Source organism: Eleutherodactylus coqui, chromosome 3 (genome assembly GCF_035609145.1).
Source record: "Eleutherodactylus coqui strain aEleCoq1 chromosome 3, aEleCoq1.hap1, whole genome shotgun sequence".
Taxonomy (NCBI): domain Eukaryota; kingdom Metazoa; phylum Chordata; class Amphibia; order Anura; family Eleutherodactylidae; genus Eleutherodactylus; species Eleutherodactylus coqui.
Window position 1 is genome coordinate 48,418,094 of NC_089839.1, and position 15,125 is coordinate 48,433,218.

At 46.4% G+C, this 15,125-nt stretch overlaps 1 protein-coding gene across 2 annotated transcripts in view; it reads left to right on the forward strand.

Moving 5' to 3' along the window:
- Positions 1 to 15,125, forward strand: part of THADA (THADA armadillo repeat containing) — a 551,380-nt gene that overhangs the window by 410,729 nt on the left and 125,526 nt on the right. For both annotated transcript variants that reach the window (XM_066595569.1, XM_066595570.1), the window contains exon 31: positions 3,129 to 3,214. In XM_066595569.1, coding sequence (XP_066451666.1) covers positions 3,129 to 3,214 — 86 coding nt within the window. The remainder of the gene's footprint in view (positions 1 to 3,128; positions 3,215 to 15,125) is intronic.

Genomic DNA, 15,125 nt, shown 5'->3' on the forward strand with positions numbered 1-15,125 from the left:
TAAAGGCTATTTCAGTGGGCAATTTTTTTCTCCGTTAAATTCATGTATTTTGGACTAACAGTAATTAAGGCAATGGGGTTTAATGAAATGATTCGTCTTCTGCAGCTTCTACATATCACTGCATGTGAAAACTGCAGTATAAGGTTGGACTGCAGCTTGGTTTTTTTTAGCTCTTATCTCTTCTTTCCTGCACTTTTTATCAGCAAATTTATGACAACAGCAAAGATGAACTGTGTTGTGGTCATAACTGAGCTGATAAGCAGGTTCAGAAGTGAGCCCTGAGGGAAACTTAGCCATCAGTCCAGCGCACTGACGGAACTCCTATTGTGTCTTAGAAAGCAGTGTCTATATACAGTGATATGTAGAAACTGCGAAAGTCAAATGATGCAAAATGGTGCAGGAAAACAAAATGTTCCTCAAAATTTTAACAACTAATGATAAATTTGTACGTCTCTTAAATGCTTAAAAAAAACTAAAAAGAAATGTGCTTCCAGAATAAAGTAAACAGATGGAAATATATATCTTTGTACAGTATGCTTGCACATATTTGACAGTTGAAAATGTGGAAAACAATTACAATTTTTTCAAAATCCCAATTTTGACGCTTTTATTAAATGTCCACAAATTCTATTTTTACCACCTAAATGAAATACAAAATGTGGCGAACAAACAAGGTCAGAATCACTTGGATATGCAAAACCTTTATGGAGTTATTCTATGTTAAAGTGACACATGTCAGGTTTCCAAAATCTGGCCTGGTCATTAAGGCGCAAACAGGCTTGGTCACTAAAGGCCCATTTAGACACAACGATAATCGCTCAAAAGATGTCGCTCAAGCGACTTTTGAGCGATCATTGTTGTGTCATTTACAGTGCAAGATGATTGCTTAAGATAAGCGATCGCCTTGTGCTGCCTGCCGAGGATGCAGGAGACAAGCGTGGTGTCCCCGCTTGTCTTCTGCATACAGCTGTTCCCCGCTCCGAGTGCCCAGCTGTTATACAGCCAAGCGTTGGGAGAGGAGGATGCAGAAGACAAGCAGGGTGCCCCCCCCCCCTGTCTTCTGCATACAGCTGTTCACCCGCTACAGCACCCGGCTGTTATACAGCCGAGCACTCTGAGCGGAGGATGCAGAAGACAAGCCTGATATCAGGAACGGAATACAGCTAAAACAATAGTATCAGCTGTATCCCGCTATGAATCCCTGGTAAGTCTCATGCTGAAAGACGACGATGAGCGATGGCATAACGAAAACTGTACAATGTCATTGCAGTTAAACACAACGATTATCGCTCAAAAGACGGCTTTTGAGCGATAATCGTTGTCTACATGGGCCTTAAGGGGTTAATAAATGGAAACATTGCAATCTATTTTGCTTCCATTTTTTTAAACCTGGCAACAAAGCCGCAGCGGTCTGCCCTTCAGTTATAAAATGGCATGGAGACAGAAAACTGACAGATTGACACTGAAGGTCTTCACTTCCAATGCAGGTCTGTAGACACTGAAGCTGGAGCATTTTCCTTCTGTTTAGCTGCTTCCACGACGGAACAGCTAGATGAAAACAAAAAACACTAGTGTGAACTTAGCTTAATGTTTAACATACACAGAAAACGCAGTGTGAACACAGCCTACGGGGCCATTCACACTAGGATTTAGGCATCCATGAATTGTATGTATTACTATGCAAAGACAGAGTATCAGAACGTATACACGTTTCACGTACCCATAGGCTACCATGTGTCACATGAAGTTCAAAACTGCATCCTTTAACCATATTTCACTTTTCAAATGTGTGTTTTTTAGTGGAATAGCGCAGCCTACCTAGTACACTTTTCTGTCCCACAAAAAAAATCTGTATGGAAACGTATAATTTTTTTAACATGCAGTCAATGAAAAACGTATGGAAACATATGACTGTACATCCTTCCAATAAGTCGTATGCAAAGCCATTGCATTCATGTACTGATCTGCTTTCTGCAGGAAGTAGACAGCTCCATTCCCACTGCTGTGGCCAGGCTTGGTATTACAGTTGAAGTTCCTATTCACTTCAATGGGAATTTGGTCAGCAATACCAACTCTGGCCACTGCAGTGTGAATGGAGCTGTCTTCTTCCTGCAAAAATCAGTTCAATGCATGAGCACACTGGGCCAGTGAATGCAGACCATCACTAAACTACTATTGATGGCCTATCCAACACACAGGCCATCAATAATAATTTACAACTGGACAATTCCTTTTTAATAAGCCATAAATGGGTTCACTGAGATACGAATATCAAAGGCTTGTCCTTTAGGATAGCTTGGTTTCTCGAAGTCCAGCGTCCCAGACCTCAATCATGCCGGGGGCCGCGATGCCCCTGCAAGCACCACATTCCGTCCATTGTTTCCGTGGGCGCAGTGGCTCCCCCATATGGACGGCTCTTCCTGGCATTGTAGCTCAGTCCCGTTCGGTCCTATATAAGTGCATGGAATGAACGACCACCGCTGTGATGGGGACACAACAACGCTTGTTCATTGTGCTGATTGGCAATGGTCTTGGATATCGGACCCCCACCAGTCAACCATTGATGCCCTGTCCTAAGGAGAGCCCATCAATATTAATGTCCCGGAGAACTCCATTGATTGGGTTTGGCACAGGCTTCCATAAGGCATAAGTCCACTAGCCTGCTAGGTCTGATGGTCTGGCATCACACAGCAGCCCTGTGAATGCTGGATTACAACTGTGGAAAGAGAGAAAGAAAACTGCAGCTAATTTAAGCTGCCCATTGTCTGTCATCCATGGCTGCTGTGTGCCTGTCCTGAACACTTCTCATTATGAGTATAATGTGATTTTCCACTGCTGGTTCAGTTTTGCAGCTTATGTCCTGATCAGAATCATATGCGGCGGGTCTAGATTGAATTACATTGAATAATACATTAGGTCACTAAAAGCAGGGAGCCACTCAATGCATATTTATGTATTTATCTCACGGCCACAGGGGAAGGAAAACCAATTCAGTCCCGCATTATGCTCTGCCATTGTTCTATAAAACATGCAATTTGTGTCATTGTTGGTAGGACCTACAGGCTCGGCGGCGGCGGCAAGTGAAGGGACTTCAGTATTTAACAGTTTTCCTAATTGTTTTGTTTTAGGCAAAACCCCTGTCTAGTAACCAGAGCGACATTTACGGACATCCTAAATACAGTCATCACTTATTTGGGAACGGAAAGAGACCAAGGTATGTGAGTGGGGATCGTGCGAGCAGAGGGCGACTTCTGCCAGCAGCTCCTCGTCGGTTTGGAGAAGGGACGGGCAGAACGGGGAAAAAAAGCATTATGGGACACATCTTTGAAAAAGGGTATTAATCCTTAGAAGGGGACATATCAGTGTATGGGGCTACCATAACTCTTCCGCAGGTTAGCCGCTGTCTGGGGGTCATGTTTGACTTCAGTCTTTGCTCCCTCTGTTTATTCACTTCGCTCATGTCACCTGCACCCCAAAATCATCTCCAGAATCTGCCCTTTTCTTACTGTGGAAACAGCGAAAAGTTTTATTGTTACCCTTTATCGTTCCCGCCTTAACTACTGTAACTCACTATTGATCGGTCTTCCCCCTCACTCAGCTGTTTACTCTTCCCAACCTATCCTGGATGCAGCAGCCAAGCTCATCTTTCTGTCCAACCGCTACACTGATGCCTCCACCCTGTGCCAGTCAGTCACTACAGCAGTGTCTCCATCCTGTGCCAATCACTACAACAGTGCCTCCACCCTGTGCCAGGCATTACAGCAGTGTTTCCACCCAGTGCCAGTCACTACAGCAGTGCCTCTACCCTGTGCCAGTCACTACAGCAGTATCTCCACCCTGTGCCAGTCACTACACCAATGCCTTCACCTTGTGCCAGTCACTACACCAATGCCTTCACCTTGTGCCAGTCACTACACCAATGCCTTCACCTTGTGCCAGTCACTACACCAATGCCTCCACCCTGTGCCAGTCACTACAGCAGTGCCTCTACCCGGTGCCAGTCACTACAGCAGTGCCTCTACCCGGTGCCAGTCACTACAGCAGTGCCTCTACCCGGTGCCAGTCACTACAGCAGTGCCTCTACCCTGTGCCAGTCACTACAGCAGTGCCTCTACCCTGTGGCAGTCACTACAGCAGTGCCTCTACCCTGTGGCAGTCACTACAGCAGTGCCTCTACCCTGTGCCAGTCACTACAGCAGTGCCTCTACCCTGTGCCAGTCACTACAGCAGTGCCTCTACCCTGTGCCAGTCACTACAGCAGTGCCTCTACCCTGTGGCAGTCACTACAGCAGTGCCTCTACCCTGTGGCAGTCACTACAGCAGTGCCTCTACCCTGTGGCAGTCACTACAGCAGTGCCTCTACCCTGTGGCAGTCACTACAGCAGTGCCTCTACCCTGTGGCAGTCACTACAGCAGTGCGTCTACCCTGTGGCAGTCACTACAGCAGTGCCTCTACCCTGTGCCAGTCACTACAGCAGTGCCTCTACCCTGTGGCAGTCACTACAGCAGTGCCTCTACCCTGTGGCAGTCACTACAGCAGTGCCTCTACCCTGTGGCAGTCACTACAGCAGTGCCTCTACCCTGTGCCAGTCACTACAGCAGTGCCTCTACCCTGTGCCAGTCACTGCAGCAGTGCCTCTACCCTGTGGCAGTCACTGCAGCAGTGCCTCTACCCTGTGGCAGTCACTGCAGCAGTGCCTCTACCCTGTGGCAGTCACTGCAGCAGTGCCTCTACCCTGTGGCAGTCACTGCATCAGTGCCTCTACCCTGTGGCAGTCACTGCAGCAGTGCCTCTACCCTGTGGCAGTCACTGCAGCAGTGCCTCTACCCTGTGCCAGTCACTACAGCAGTGCCTCTACCCTGTGCCAGTCACTACAGCAATGCCTTCGCCCTGTGCCAGTCACTGTACTGGTTGCCCATCCTCTCGAATACAATTTAAAGGTCCTTTGTCATCACATTTGCACCCCATAAACTACATTATGGGGCTTAAAGCGATGGGACAGGGGGTCTGGGGAGCTGCTTTTTATACTCACTGGATCCTCCATTTCAGTTTGTGCCCTCGAGTAATCCGCGCACAAACCTGGACTCTTTTCAGAAGGCTGTATGCATGTGCATATTCTTTTATAGAAGAGTCACACTGTGTGCGCCCGTTGATTTTTTGGGGGGCACAATTCTAGAATGAAGGACCTGGTGAGTTCTCCAGACCCTCCATCCCCTCACCTTTTGAGCCTCATAATGTAGTTTCTGATGCTCAAAAGTGATGACCGAGGCCCTTTAAACTCCTCGCTTTTATTCATAAAGCTCTTCACAGTGCGTCACCACTCTATATCTCCTCCCTCACCTCTATCTAGCACCCTGCCATGCTTTCCATTCTGCTAATGACTTTACACTAAAGTCTCATTTACATGCAAAGAGAATCTTTTAAAGGATTGAAATATTAACAGTTTTAGCAATCGTTTTACATAAAGTTCTAATGGGCGCTAATATCCATTAGCACTTTATCAGCTTCATTTGCGTGCAAATGAGCCTCCAGGAGCTATTTGCAAATCCCAGCATGTGGTCTGGACTTTGCACTCAGCTGCATTGTCTTCGCATAGGCTGCCGCGCTGTCAGCTGAATACAATGTAATCAGCTGCTCTTGTGGAGAACACAGAGTACAGTCCCTGCTATCTCTTTCCGTTTGATCAATGGATTTTATACTTACCTAACAATCATTATTCAGACGAAAAGTGAAAGATGGTAGCATTTACACGCAACGATTATCGCTCAAATGCCATCATTTGAACGAATTTTGAGCAATAATCACTGCGTGTAAATGGGGCTTAAGGGTCCTTCTATGCGGAGCAATTAACTCCTTCTCCCCAGAAAACACATCTCTTTAGGCATTTAAAGGCATTGTACCAGAATACACTTTTATCACCTCTTCATAGGTGATAAAAGTCTGATTGTGAGGGTCTCATTACTGAGACCGCTAAGAAGGAGTGCAAACAGAGCGGCAGTCGCACATGCACGGTGCCTCTCAATTCATTTTCAGTGTGACTGCCGGAGATGACTGAGTGCTTGTATTCAGTTATTTTCGTGAGCCCCATTGAAAGGACTAGAACAGCAGGCACTCATGCTTTGGCCACCGCTCCATTCAATTTGATGTCACTGTGGGTTGATGCAGTGAACCCGTCCTAACAAGGAGAGGGGGACACAGGAACCCCACTTTTGAGATTGATGAGGGTCTTGGCGGTGAGACCATCGCCGATCATACTTTTATCACTTTCCTATGGAGTGGTCGCCTTCTACTACGATAAGGGCAGATCCCGCAGGAAGTTGCCTGCAGGAGATTTAGCTGCCAGTCTGCGTTGAGAGACCCTGGAATGAACACAGGTCCAAGGACGTCTTCATGCATGTATCGTAGCAGAAGGAAGCCACTTTCAATATACTTTCCTAACTTCAGTCAAGAACACTATCTTTTCTCCTTAGGGAGAACACCTAGAAGGTGAGCTAGTGAGAAGACTTATAAGGCCATTCATGCTACTCTGGGTAATATGCAAATAATGGAGATGGAAAAATTCCTCTGCAGCACCACCTATTGGAAGGCAGAATTCTTGCAAGTCAATGTTAGACTCTTTAAACAAGCCTTGTAACAATGACTGGGAATTGTAAGGCAAGCCAAAATCCATACACTAACCCATCTGTTCGATGCCCCTCCTCTCTTCCCTGCTTCCACCCTTTCGAAATAAAAACTTTAACAGTTGAGTTTAAAAAAAAATGTTTTATAATATTTCTTGCAACTGATTTAATGTATTAAATTCTCGGACAATCTCTTTAAGATTGATACCAGTACAATCCTGACTTTTTCTACCGAATGTGCCAAGCTCTGATGTGTAGGTAACATCTTGCTTCAGATTTTTACAGCCAGTTCCAGTTCTCCATAGCCACCAAACACAGTAACATGTTAAAGGACTTGTCTGGTTTAGAAACCCCATTCCATACACTCTATTAGGAAAGTCACTAGTAGGATATTTGAAAATGGGGTTTCTAAATGAGGGGGGGTGGGGTCCACCATTTAAGAACTCAATCAATTAGTCTGAGTGGAGATAAATGCGCACCGTGCAGTGCATCAATTCCCCTTTGGAGGCGCTGCAGGGAAATTATATGCCTGCCGTCTACAGATTACAATTGGTTATTTTGGTCTTTGCAGCAGGAATACTCTGCAATTGGTGTATATTTGAGGGATCTTTCTACAAAAGCATCTTCGTACATTGCTAAAAAGTTTATACAGATGTGGAGATTATGTACCCAAAAATACAGTGAGAGGGTAACAGGAAATCATGGGTGCGGCTGTCGTGTGAGCATTGCACCCAGGTGAAGGCAGAGACGTCCTGAGTATGGTTCTGTTGATATTACACCCTTGTTTGTGTGAATTCTATGAAATGTGGTGACTGTAGTGCTATAACACCTGCGATGCATGGCAGATACAGATATAGCAAAGATAAGTTGTCAGCTGTAAGAGCCTGGACCCGCATTGTGTTGTCCCCGTTCTCCAGCCCAATGCCCCTGCAGCTGACTAATACGGCACCATCGGGTGACCGGCAGGTCCATGTAAATGGAATGGATCACCTTTTTACGGATTAAAGCCAGAAAATGAAACATTTTCCCTTTTTATCATCAGTTTTTAATAGCCGAGTGGGCCTAGTGGACAAGTATCAAGACAGACCCCCATCTACTGTTTCCACAGCGCTTGCAGCCCTAATCCCCACTCATACTCTCCTATCTCCGGCCACAGACTTCCCATGGTCTCCACTCATTCCCCGCTCCAGCAGTCACTTGCCCATGTAAGCGTAGGACCGCTGTAGCCAGTCCACAGCCGCAATGAGAAACTAGACCAGTAACTGGCTATAATAGTCACATGCTTCAACACGCAAACGTCTGCTTGACTCGCAACTGAGCGAAGACTAGAGAGACACACAATAGGTAATGATGTAGTTACAGTTGAAATTGGCACTGCTGCCAGGTATAACCAGGCAGCCCAGTGCGGATGTACCATTTGCCCTACGGTCTAAGTGGTCCTGATGGTAGCCCGAGCTGCAATTAATAGCATTTATAGATATGCTTTACCTCAACAAGATAGGACACATTGACTTCTATGTGAAAGTGTTGTGGGTATACTGTGTGACGTGCTGTCAGTGCTACAAGTCGGAGTGGAAGCAGCAGAAGTCTCTGCGCCGACCTCTGTGTTAGTGAAAGATGCTTGTAACTGCAGGCACAGATTGCGTTGATTTCAATGAGAGCCGTGCCTGTAGTTACGAGTGACGGCCACTACACAGAGTCGGCACGGAGACTTCCGCTATGACCTCTGTGTATTTGCGGTGCTGACGGCATGCGCCTGCTCAGCTGATTGGTCTGGGTCCCGACCGACAGACCCCAGACGATCAACTATTGATGACCTATCCTGAGGACAGGTCACCAATAGTATTTTCTATGGAAAACCCCTTTAAAGTAAACGTTAATCGTTCAGTCTAGATGTGAGCCAATGACTTAGCAACAAACGACAATCGTTTGCTTCTCGCTCGCTGTTCAGTTACTGCAGGCATAAGAATCATCGTTGGCTCGTTCGCTTGTCGTTCCGTTTAAGCACTTCTTGTTCAATGTTCCACTTAGGAATGTGAACGAGAAGTCAACGAGTCTCATTGAACGACTCAACGGTAAATCTGTCTGTCTAAACAGGCTGCACGAGAGCGAATGAGGTGGTGATGACGTCATCAGCTTGCGCCAACAAGATTGTGCCATCTAAAAGGTGCCTTAGCACTAAAATCTGCTGTGAAAAAATCTGCAGCATAAATTAACATGCTGTGGATTCAGAATCCACAGCCCAGGTCACGGCACGCTACAGATTTTTTTAAATGCAGCGCTTGGATGAGATTTGGTGAAATGTCATGCACTTTGCTGGTATTGTAATATACTGCAGATTTTGTGCACACATACCTGCGGCGGAAGATCTGCTAAAGGGGTTGCAGCAAGATTAACTTTTATCGTCTATCCACAAGATCGGTCTGATCATGGGGGTCTCACCACTGAGACCCAACACGATGCTAAGAAGGGGGATCTCATGTGCTGCTTTCCTCCTCTCTGTGGGCTCACTGCACCCACTTGCTCACTGCACCCACAGCGGTCGCACATACACGGTGCCACACCATTCATCTTCAATAGGACTGCTGGAGATATCCAAGTGCTTGTACTCGGCTATATCCATCAGCTCTATTGAAATGAATGGAGCAGCGCCACGCACGTGTGACTGCCACTCTGCTCATCTCCGCGTCCCTTTTGAGTCGGTGCATTGAGGAGAGACCCCCATTGATCAAACTGTTATCCTATGGATAGGTGATAAAAGTCATTCTTGATACAAGTCCTTTGAGGCATATATATGCATGCCAATTATATTTCGAAAGTGGCCAACCCTTTTAAGGGCTCTTTACTAACTCGATGGCACCATATGTGGCCGGCATAAGGTTAGTTCTACAGACATCATCATGTCGTTCATCACTGTCAGTGGAGATTAGTTATAATGCAAACCTGGCAGTAAAAGTCTGACGTTACCGGTAGAACATGTGACATTTATCAGCGCCCTGAATTGTAAAATATACATTAGGCCAGGAGCCGCGATGAATAGCATTACAAGGCAGCGATGCGTGTTTCTGTAGGGGCATATATATTCTGTACGTTTTCTCCAGGCTCCATCTATAAATCTATTTGTCCTTCCCACAGTCCCTTCCCGTATATTTATTTATTGTGTTTATTTGATTTTCCCCTCCTGCGGTTTTCTGCCTCATTCCTTTTCCTTAGTGTTTCACTGTCATGAATGCTTTATTAGCGCGTTCAGGCAGCAGAACTTGAGATTTTCCTATATAGATCATTTTGAGTTTTTCTTGGCTAAATTTCTTGTTGTTTCTATTTCGAGTTAATTTCCTTTCCGCCTTTTTTTTTTCCTTTCCTCCTCCTCCCGTTCTTTTAATCCAGACGTATTGTGTGTTTGTAGTTTGCCTTGTATCTGTACTGCGGCCAAAGCGTTGCGACCCATCATTATGTCGATCTCCAGGCCAGTACAGTACATTGCAGGTTTAGATTGGAGGTTGTGGTCGGGATACAATGTACTCAATAAATTTCTGCGTAGTGGCAGCGAGTATATTATTAGGGAAGAAGTCCGTCACAACAAGGCCCGTGGCTGCGTCGTAAAGTAGGCTGGAATCATTCACAGACTTTTTTTTTTCAGAAAGAATGAAAAATATATGCAAAAACATAGCGTGGGCAATTTTTTTCTTTAAAGCAACCCTTCGGTTTTGTGTCCAAACTCTTCCTGGGACAGTTCTTGTCTTCTGCTCCACCGGTTCTAGGCCTCGTTTTCAGCCATTTGAGATGACTGCATTAGTTTTCTAACCACCTAATGTACAGTGTACACTGCTCTCTGATTGGCCGGTGCTGATCATGTGAACAGCTCTGCCCATTCAGGTATAGTGCATTTGAGCTACCAATGCACTGTAGGGATTAGGTAGTCTGAAGATTGCTTTGGCCATCTTGAATGGTCGAAAATGGGACCTGGAATCGGTGGATTGGAGGGATGACAGAGAAGAACTGTTGCAAGTAATATACCCTTCTCACTCTTGGCACAGACTTTAGTCCTGAAACCAGAGGGTCGCTTTAAAGGAACACTTCATGCAGAACTTATACACTGTGTTAAGTCTAGTGTAGAGTCTGAAGGAACAGTCCATTTATTTCTATCCTCTTCATGGGTTTTTCATTAAATATGACATTAGCCAACACAGTGGTTAGAGCGATTGCCTTGCCACTTTGGGGTCCTGGATTGAATTGCTATTGTGTGCTTGATATTCCCTTGGGTAATCCAATTCCTTTCCACAGTGCAAAAAATCAACTGATATATGTATTGACCCTTAGGTGTGTGTTTGAGATAGGAAAATTAAAGGGAATATCCCAAGATAGACTTCTCACCTTATCCCTAGGATAAGTCTGATCGGTGGGGTCTCACTGCTGAGACCCCCATTACCTATCCCTAGGATAGATGATAGAAGTCTGATCAGTGGGGTCTAATCGCTGAGACCCCACTGATACAGAGAAGAGGGGTCCTGTGTCCCCCTCTTCTCATCACTGCATGCTCGCTGCACCCACCCGCAGTGACTTGGAGAGTGAATGGTGTGGCGGTTACGCAGGCGTGGCACTGCTCATTAATTTCAATGGGGCTGATGGAAATAGCCAAGTACAAGGGCTCAGCTATCTCTGACAGCCGCATTGAAGATGAATGGAGCAGCACTACACATGTGCTACCATAGCTCCATTCCAGTGGGGGCCTTAGTGGTCAGACCCCCACCGATCAGACTTCTATCATCTATCCAATGGGTAGGTGATAAAAGTCCATCTTGGGATAACCCCTTTAAGGGCCCTATACACATTAGATTAAAATTGGGTGAACCCAATAATTTTGGTGGGGCCGGCCGACCATCTACTGTGTATGGGGGGCTTCCAGCTCTCCCTCACAGATGATATTGAAGGAAAAGAAGGATCGGGCATGCTGAATTTCAACACCCAATGCTTTTTTTTTCCTTGCTGAGCCCAGCTTGCAGATGATGATGGGGAAGAGAATGTTCGGGCATCTTGAATTTCAACATTCCATCCTTTAGTTCTGACCAAAGTCAGCATGCAGTCTGTGGGGGAGATGGAGGAGTTGGAAAGAATAGCTGGTGGAGGAGTAAGCGTTGGCTATTAAAGGTGTATGGGCACTTTAAGATTGTGAACTCCGCTGGGGGGACGGTGATTGATGTGACTCTCTGTACAGAGCTGTAGATAATGTTGGTACTGTATAAACAAAGAGGTTGTCTGCTTTAGTCAATTCCTCCTTGTGGTAGGAAGTCGTCTCCTGATTGGTATGCTGCATACATGGGACAATTGTTGGGTACATTGGCGCCTGACAGTCGTCTCAATGACCATTGTTCTTCTGCTTTGTTCCGTGAATGAAGGTGTAGCTTGCTGAACACCTCTTCCGTCCACCCGCCTCCATTCACATTGAACAGGCAGTCATTCAAAGATTCAAGGACTTCTAAATGGCTTACCGTGATTACATCTTCCTGTCAACAGTAATAGTAAGGAAGAGCAGCTCTGGAGCACAAACTGCTGCTCTGATAAGTGCAATACTGTACAGACTGAGAGAACGGTAACATTTAGGAGCAGTGTTTGAGAGAATTTAGCTCTTTTTCATGAAGGAGCTTTAAATAAAGAAGATAAATGTATCCAGTGGGGCTACCAGGCTTATTTTTATTTCCATGTCTAAAGCATGGATGATTCCAAAGTTTTCTGTAGTGTTAAAGAGAAATAACTTCTCCGGTTCCCCGGTGGTGATAAATCACTGTGCTGACTGCTCAATTACTGAACCAAGCAACCTGCGGTCATTTATCTCCTGCATACAATTATAGATGAAACTTAAGTATGTTGACAGGACAACAGTGACCCGGCTCGGTATTTTGTTTTTCAAGTCTCATTTATTCATTGTTCTACCTGACAACGACCCCAAAATATATATATATATCAAAGTCTCTGACTTCATCTGTATTAATAATCGGCAAAAATAAGCCGACATGTGAACAATGAATACAATGCCGGGATTTATACCAAACACGTGACAATCACAAGGCTTATCACTTTTCACCATTAAAAGAAAAAATGTGTCCAGCTGAGGTGGAGAATAGGGGAGCAGTAATGGACATTTTGGATTAAAATTTGTTTGGAGTAGAGCTGCCGTATAATAAACTAGCTCCAGTTCATGTCTGGGTCATAAGAGGAATGATATGTATTAGAGAAGCTCCTGGGCCCTAATGCACAATCTGTGTTATGCTCGCTGGCCGCGGCCGGTGGCGCCTACTTGCACTTTCCTTTTCTGGCTGCGGTCAATGATATCCTCTAGGTCTTCTGTGCAGCAGACACCATACTAACCTTCTGGCTGTGTCCTCTGCCCATAGGACGCATGTGCGCTTGGCCCACCTATTAACCCACTCCAATCCACTGTCTGACGTCTAAAGACATTATGATTTAAGGCTATACAGCTCAGATGTTGGAAGATGTCCATTGGGGTTCTCTTACTGTATATTGCCAGCCTCTCGGCTGTCAGAGCCTATCCAATGTGTCACCTCATGCAGTACTGGCTTCAGCCAGCATATAGCGCCATTGTATAACAGCAGAAAAAGAGTAAGCCCCCTAGGAAAACCAGAATACAAATTGGATTTGAAAGGGTTAATGGGCCAGTAAGTAGCCAGCTTCCCCTTCATTCAATCTCCCGTTGGGTGCAGGGGTAGGCAGCCACCTCACCATTTCCAATGTCTGTGGTGAGAATACCCTTTAAGAAAATATTATAAATACTTTCATTTTAAGGGCTTATTCAGATGAGCGTATATTGGTCTGGTTTTCACGCCCCACAGATATATGCTGCCCTTCTCTGCAGGGGAAGGAGGAGGGCCTGGCCAGGAGCTAATGCATTGAGCTCCCGTCCCCTCTCCGCCCCACGACACTGTTTGCAATGAGAGGGACGGGGCGGAACTTAGCTCTGCCCCCATCCCACCCCTCCCATTGCAAACAGTGGTGAGGGGCGGAGCTCAATGCACTAGCTCTCGGCCCAGCCCCTCCTCTTGCAGAGAAGGGCAGCGTATATCGGTCGCACGTGAAAACCCAACCGATATACGCTCATCTAAATAAGCCCTAAAGGAGAAAAATCGTGTACTCTTCTTTTTACTAAATAAGAGAGATGCAGCGCCACCTATGGGATAGCAGTATTCCTTCAAATCATGCCTGACCCTTTAGACAGGTCTTTTAGAGCAGTGGTTGGGAATTGCTTTAAAATACCTGTCTAAAGGGTCAAGCATTGATTTGAAGGAATGCTGCATCCAATAGGTGGCGCTGCAGAGGTATTGTTCCATCTCTGTAATTTGCATATTACCCAGAGAAGCATAGATGGCCTTATAAGTCTCCTCACTCACCTTCTCACTGCTCTCCTTAAAGGAGATGTCTCGAGGAAGCAGTGAATTTTTTTTTTTGCCCAGTCCCCCTAATTAAACATACATTACTAATTACCCCTGTAAATTACTTTCCTAGCTGGTTTCTACTTACCGTTCCAGCGTTTCAGCAACTTATAAAACTTTTTCCCAAGATGGCCGCCAGCTCTTTTCGCATCGCTTGCTGTAGCCCGACGTGCGCGCTCCCGAGACGATACCAGCTGTGTCTCCATGGCAACCAGACGACCGGACCCCTGGAGTGAACACGGCCGACCACGGCACACAGGCACCCACCGCCAGGCAGCAGGTAACCGGCGCAGCCCCCCCCCCCATCACAGCGACAGCCCCCCCCCCGACCCAGCGACAGCCCCCCCTCGGCCCAGCGCTAGTTCCCCCGGCGCAGCGACAGCCCCCCCCCCCCCCCGGCCCAGCGACAGCCCCCCCGGCCCAGCGCTAGTTCCCCCGGAGCAGCGACAGCCCCCCCCATCGCAGCGGCAGCCCCCCCCGGCGCAGCGGCAGCCCCCCCGGCCCATCACTTACCAGGACAGCTGGGCGGCTTCTCCGGACAGCTCGGCAGCTCTGCACCTTCCTCTAACAGAGGAAGGTACAGAATGGCCGCTCCAGCGCGCTCCCGAGCAGTGACAGCTCGTCTGCGCATGCGCAGAAGAGCTGTAGCGGGGAGCACACTGAAGCGGCTCGTGCTGAATGGAGAAGACCGGACTGCGCAAGCGCGTCTAAAAAAGCAAGCTGCCAGCGAATTTAGACGGAACCATGGAGACGAGGACGCTAGCAACGGAGCAGGTAAGTGAATAACTTCTGTATGGCTCATATTTAATGCACGATGTATATTACAAAGTGCATTAATATGGCCATACAGAAGTGTATAACCCCACTTTGTTTCGCGAGACAACCCCTTTAAGGAGTGATGTTACCCCTACTGACCTTTTTAGTTTCATTTTTAGATTTAAAACTAACATTCTTTTTGGCATTTAGTTCAAGATACCATATTATATAAAGATGTAATATGGGGCCTCATGTCATAACCTGTATACTTGCAATTTGCATTTTCACAGTTGATTTTCTAGT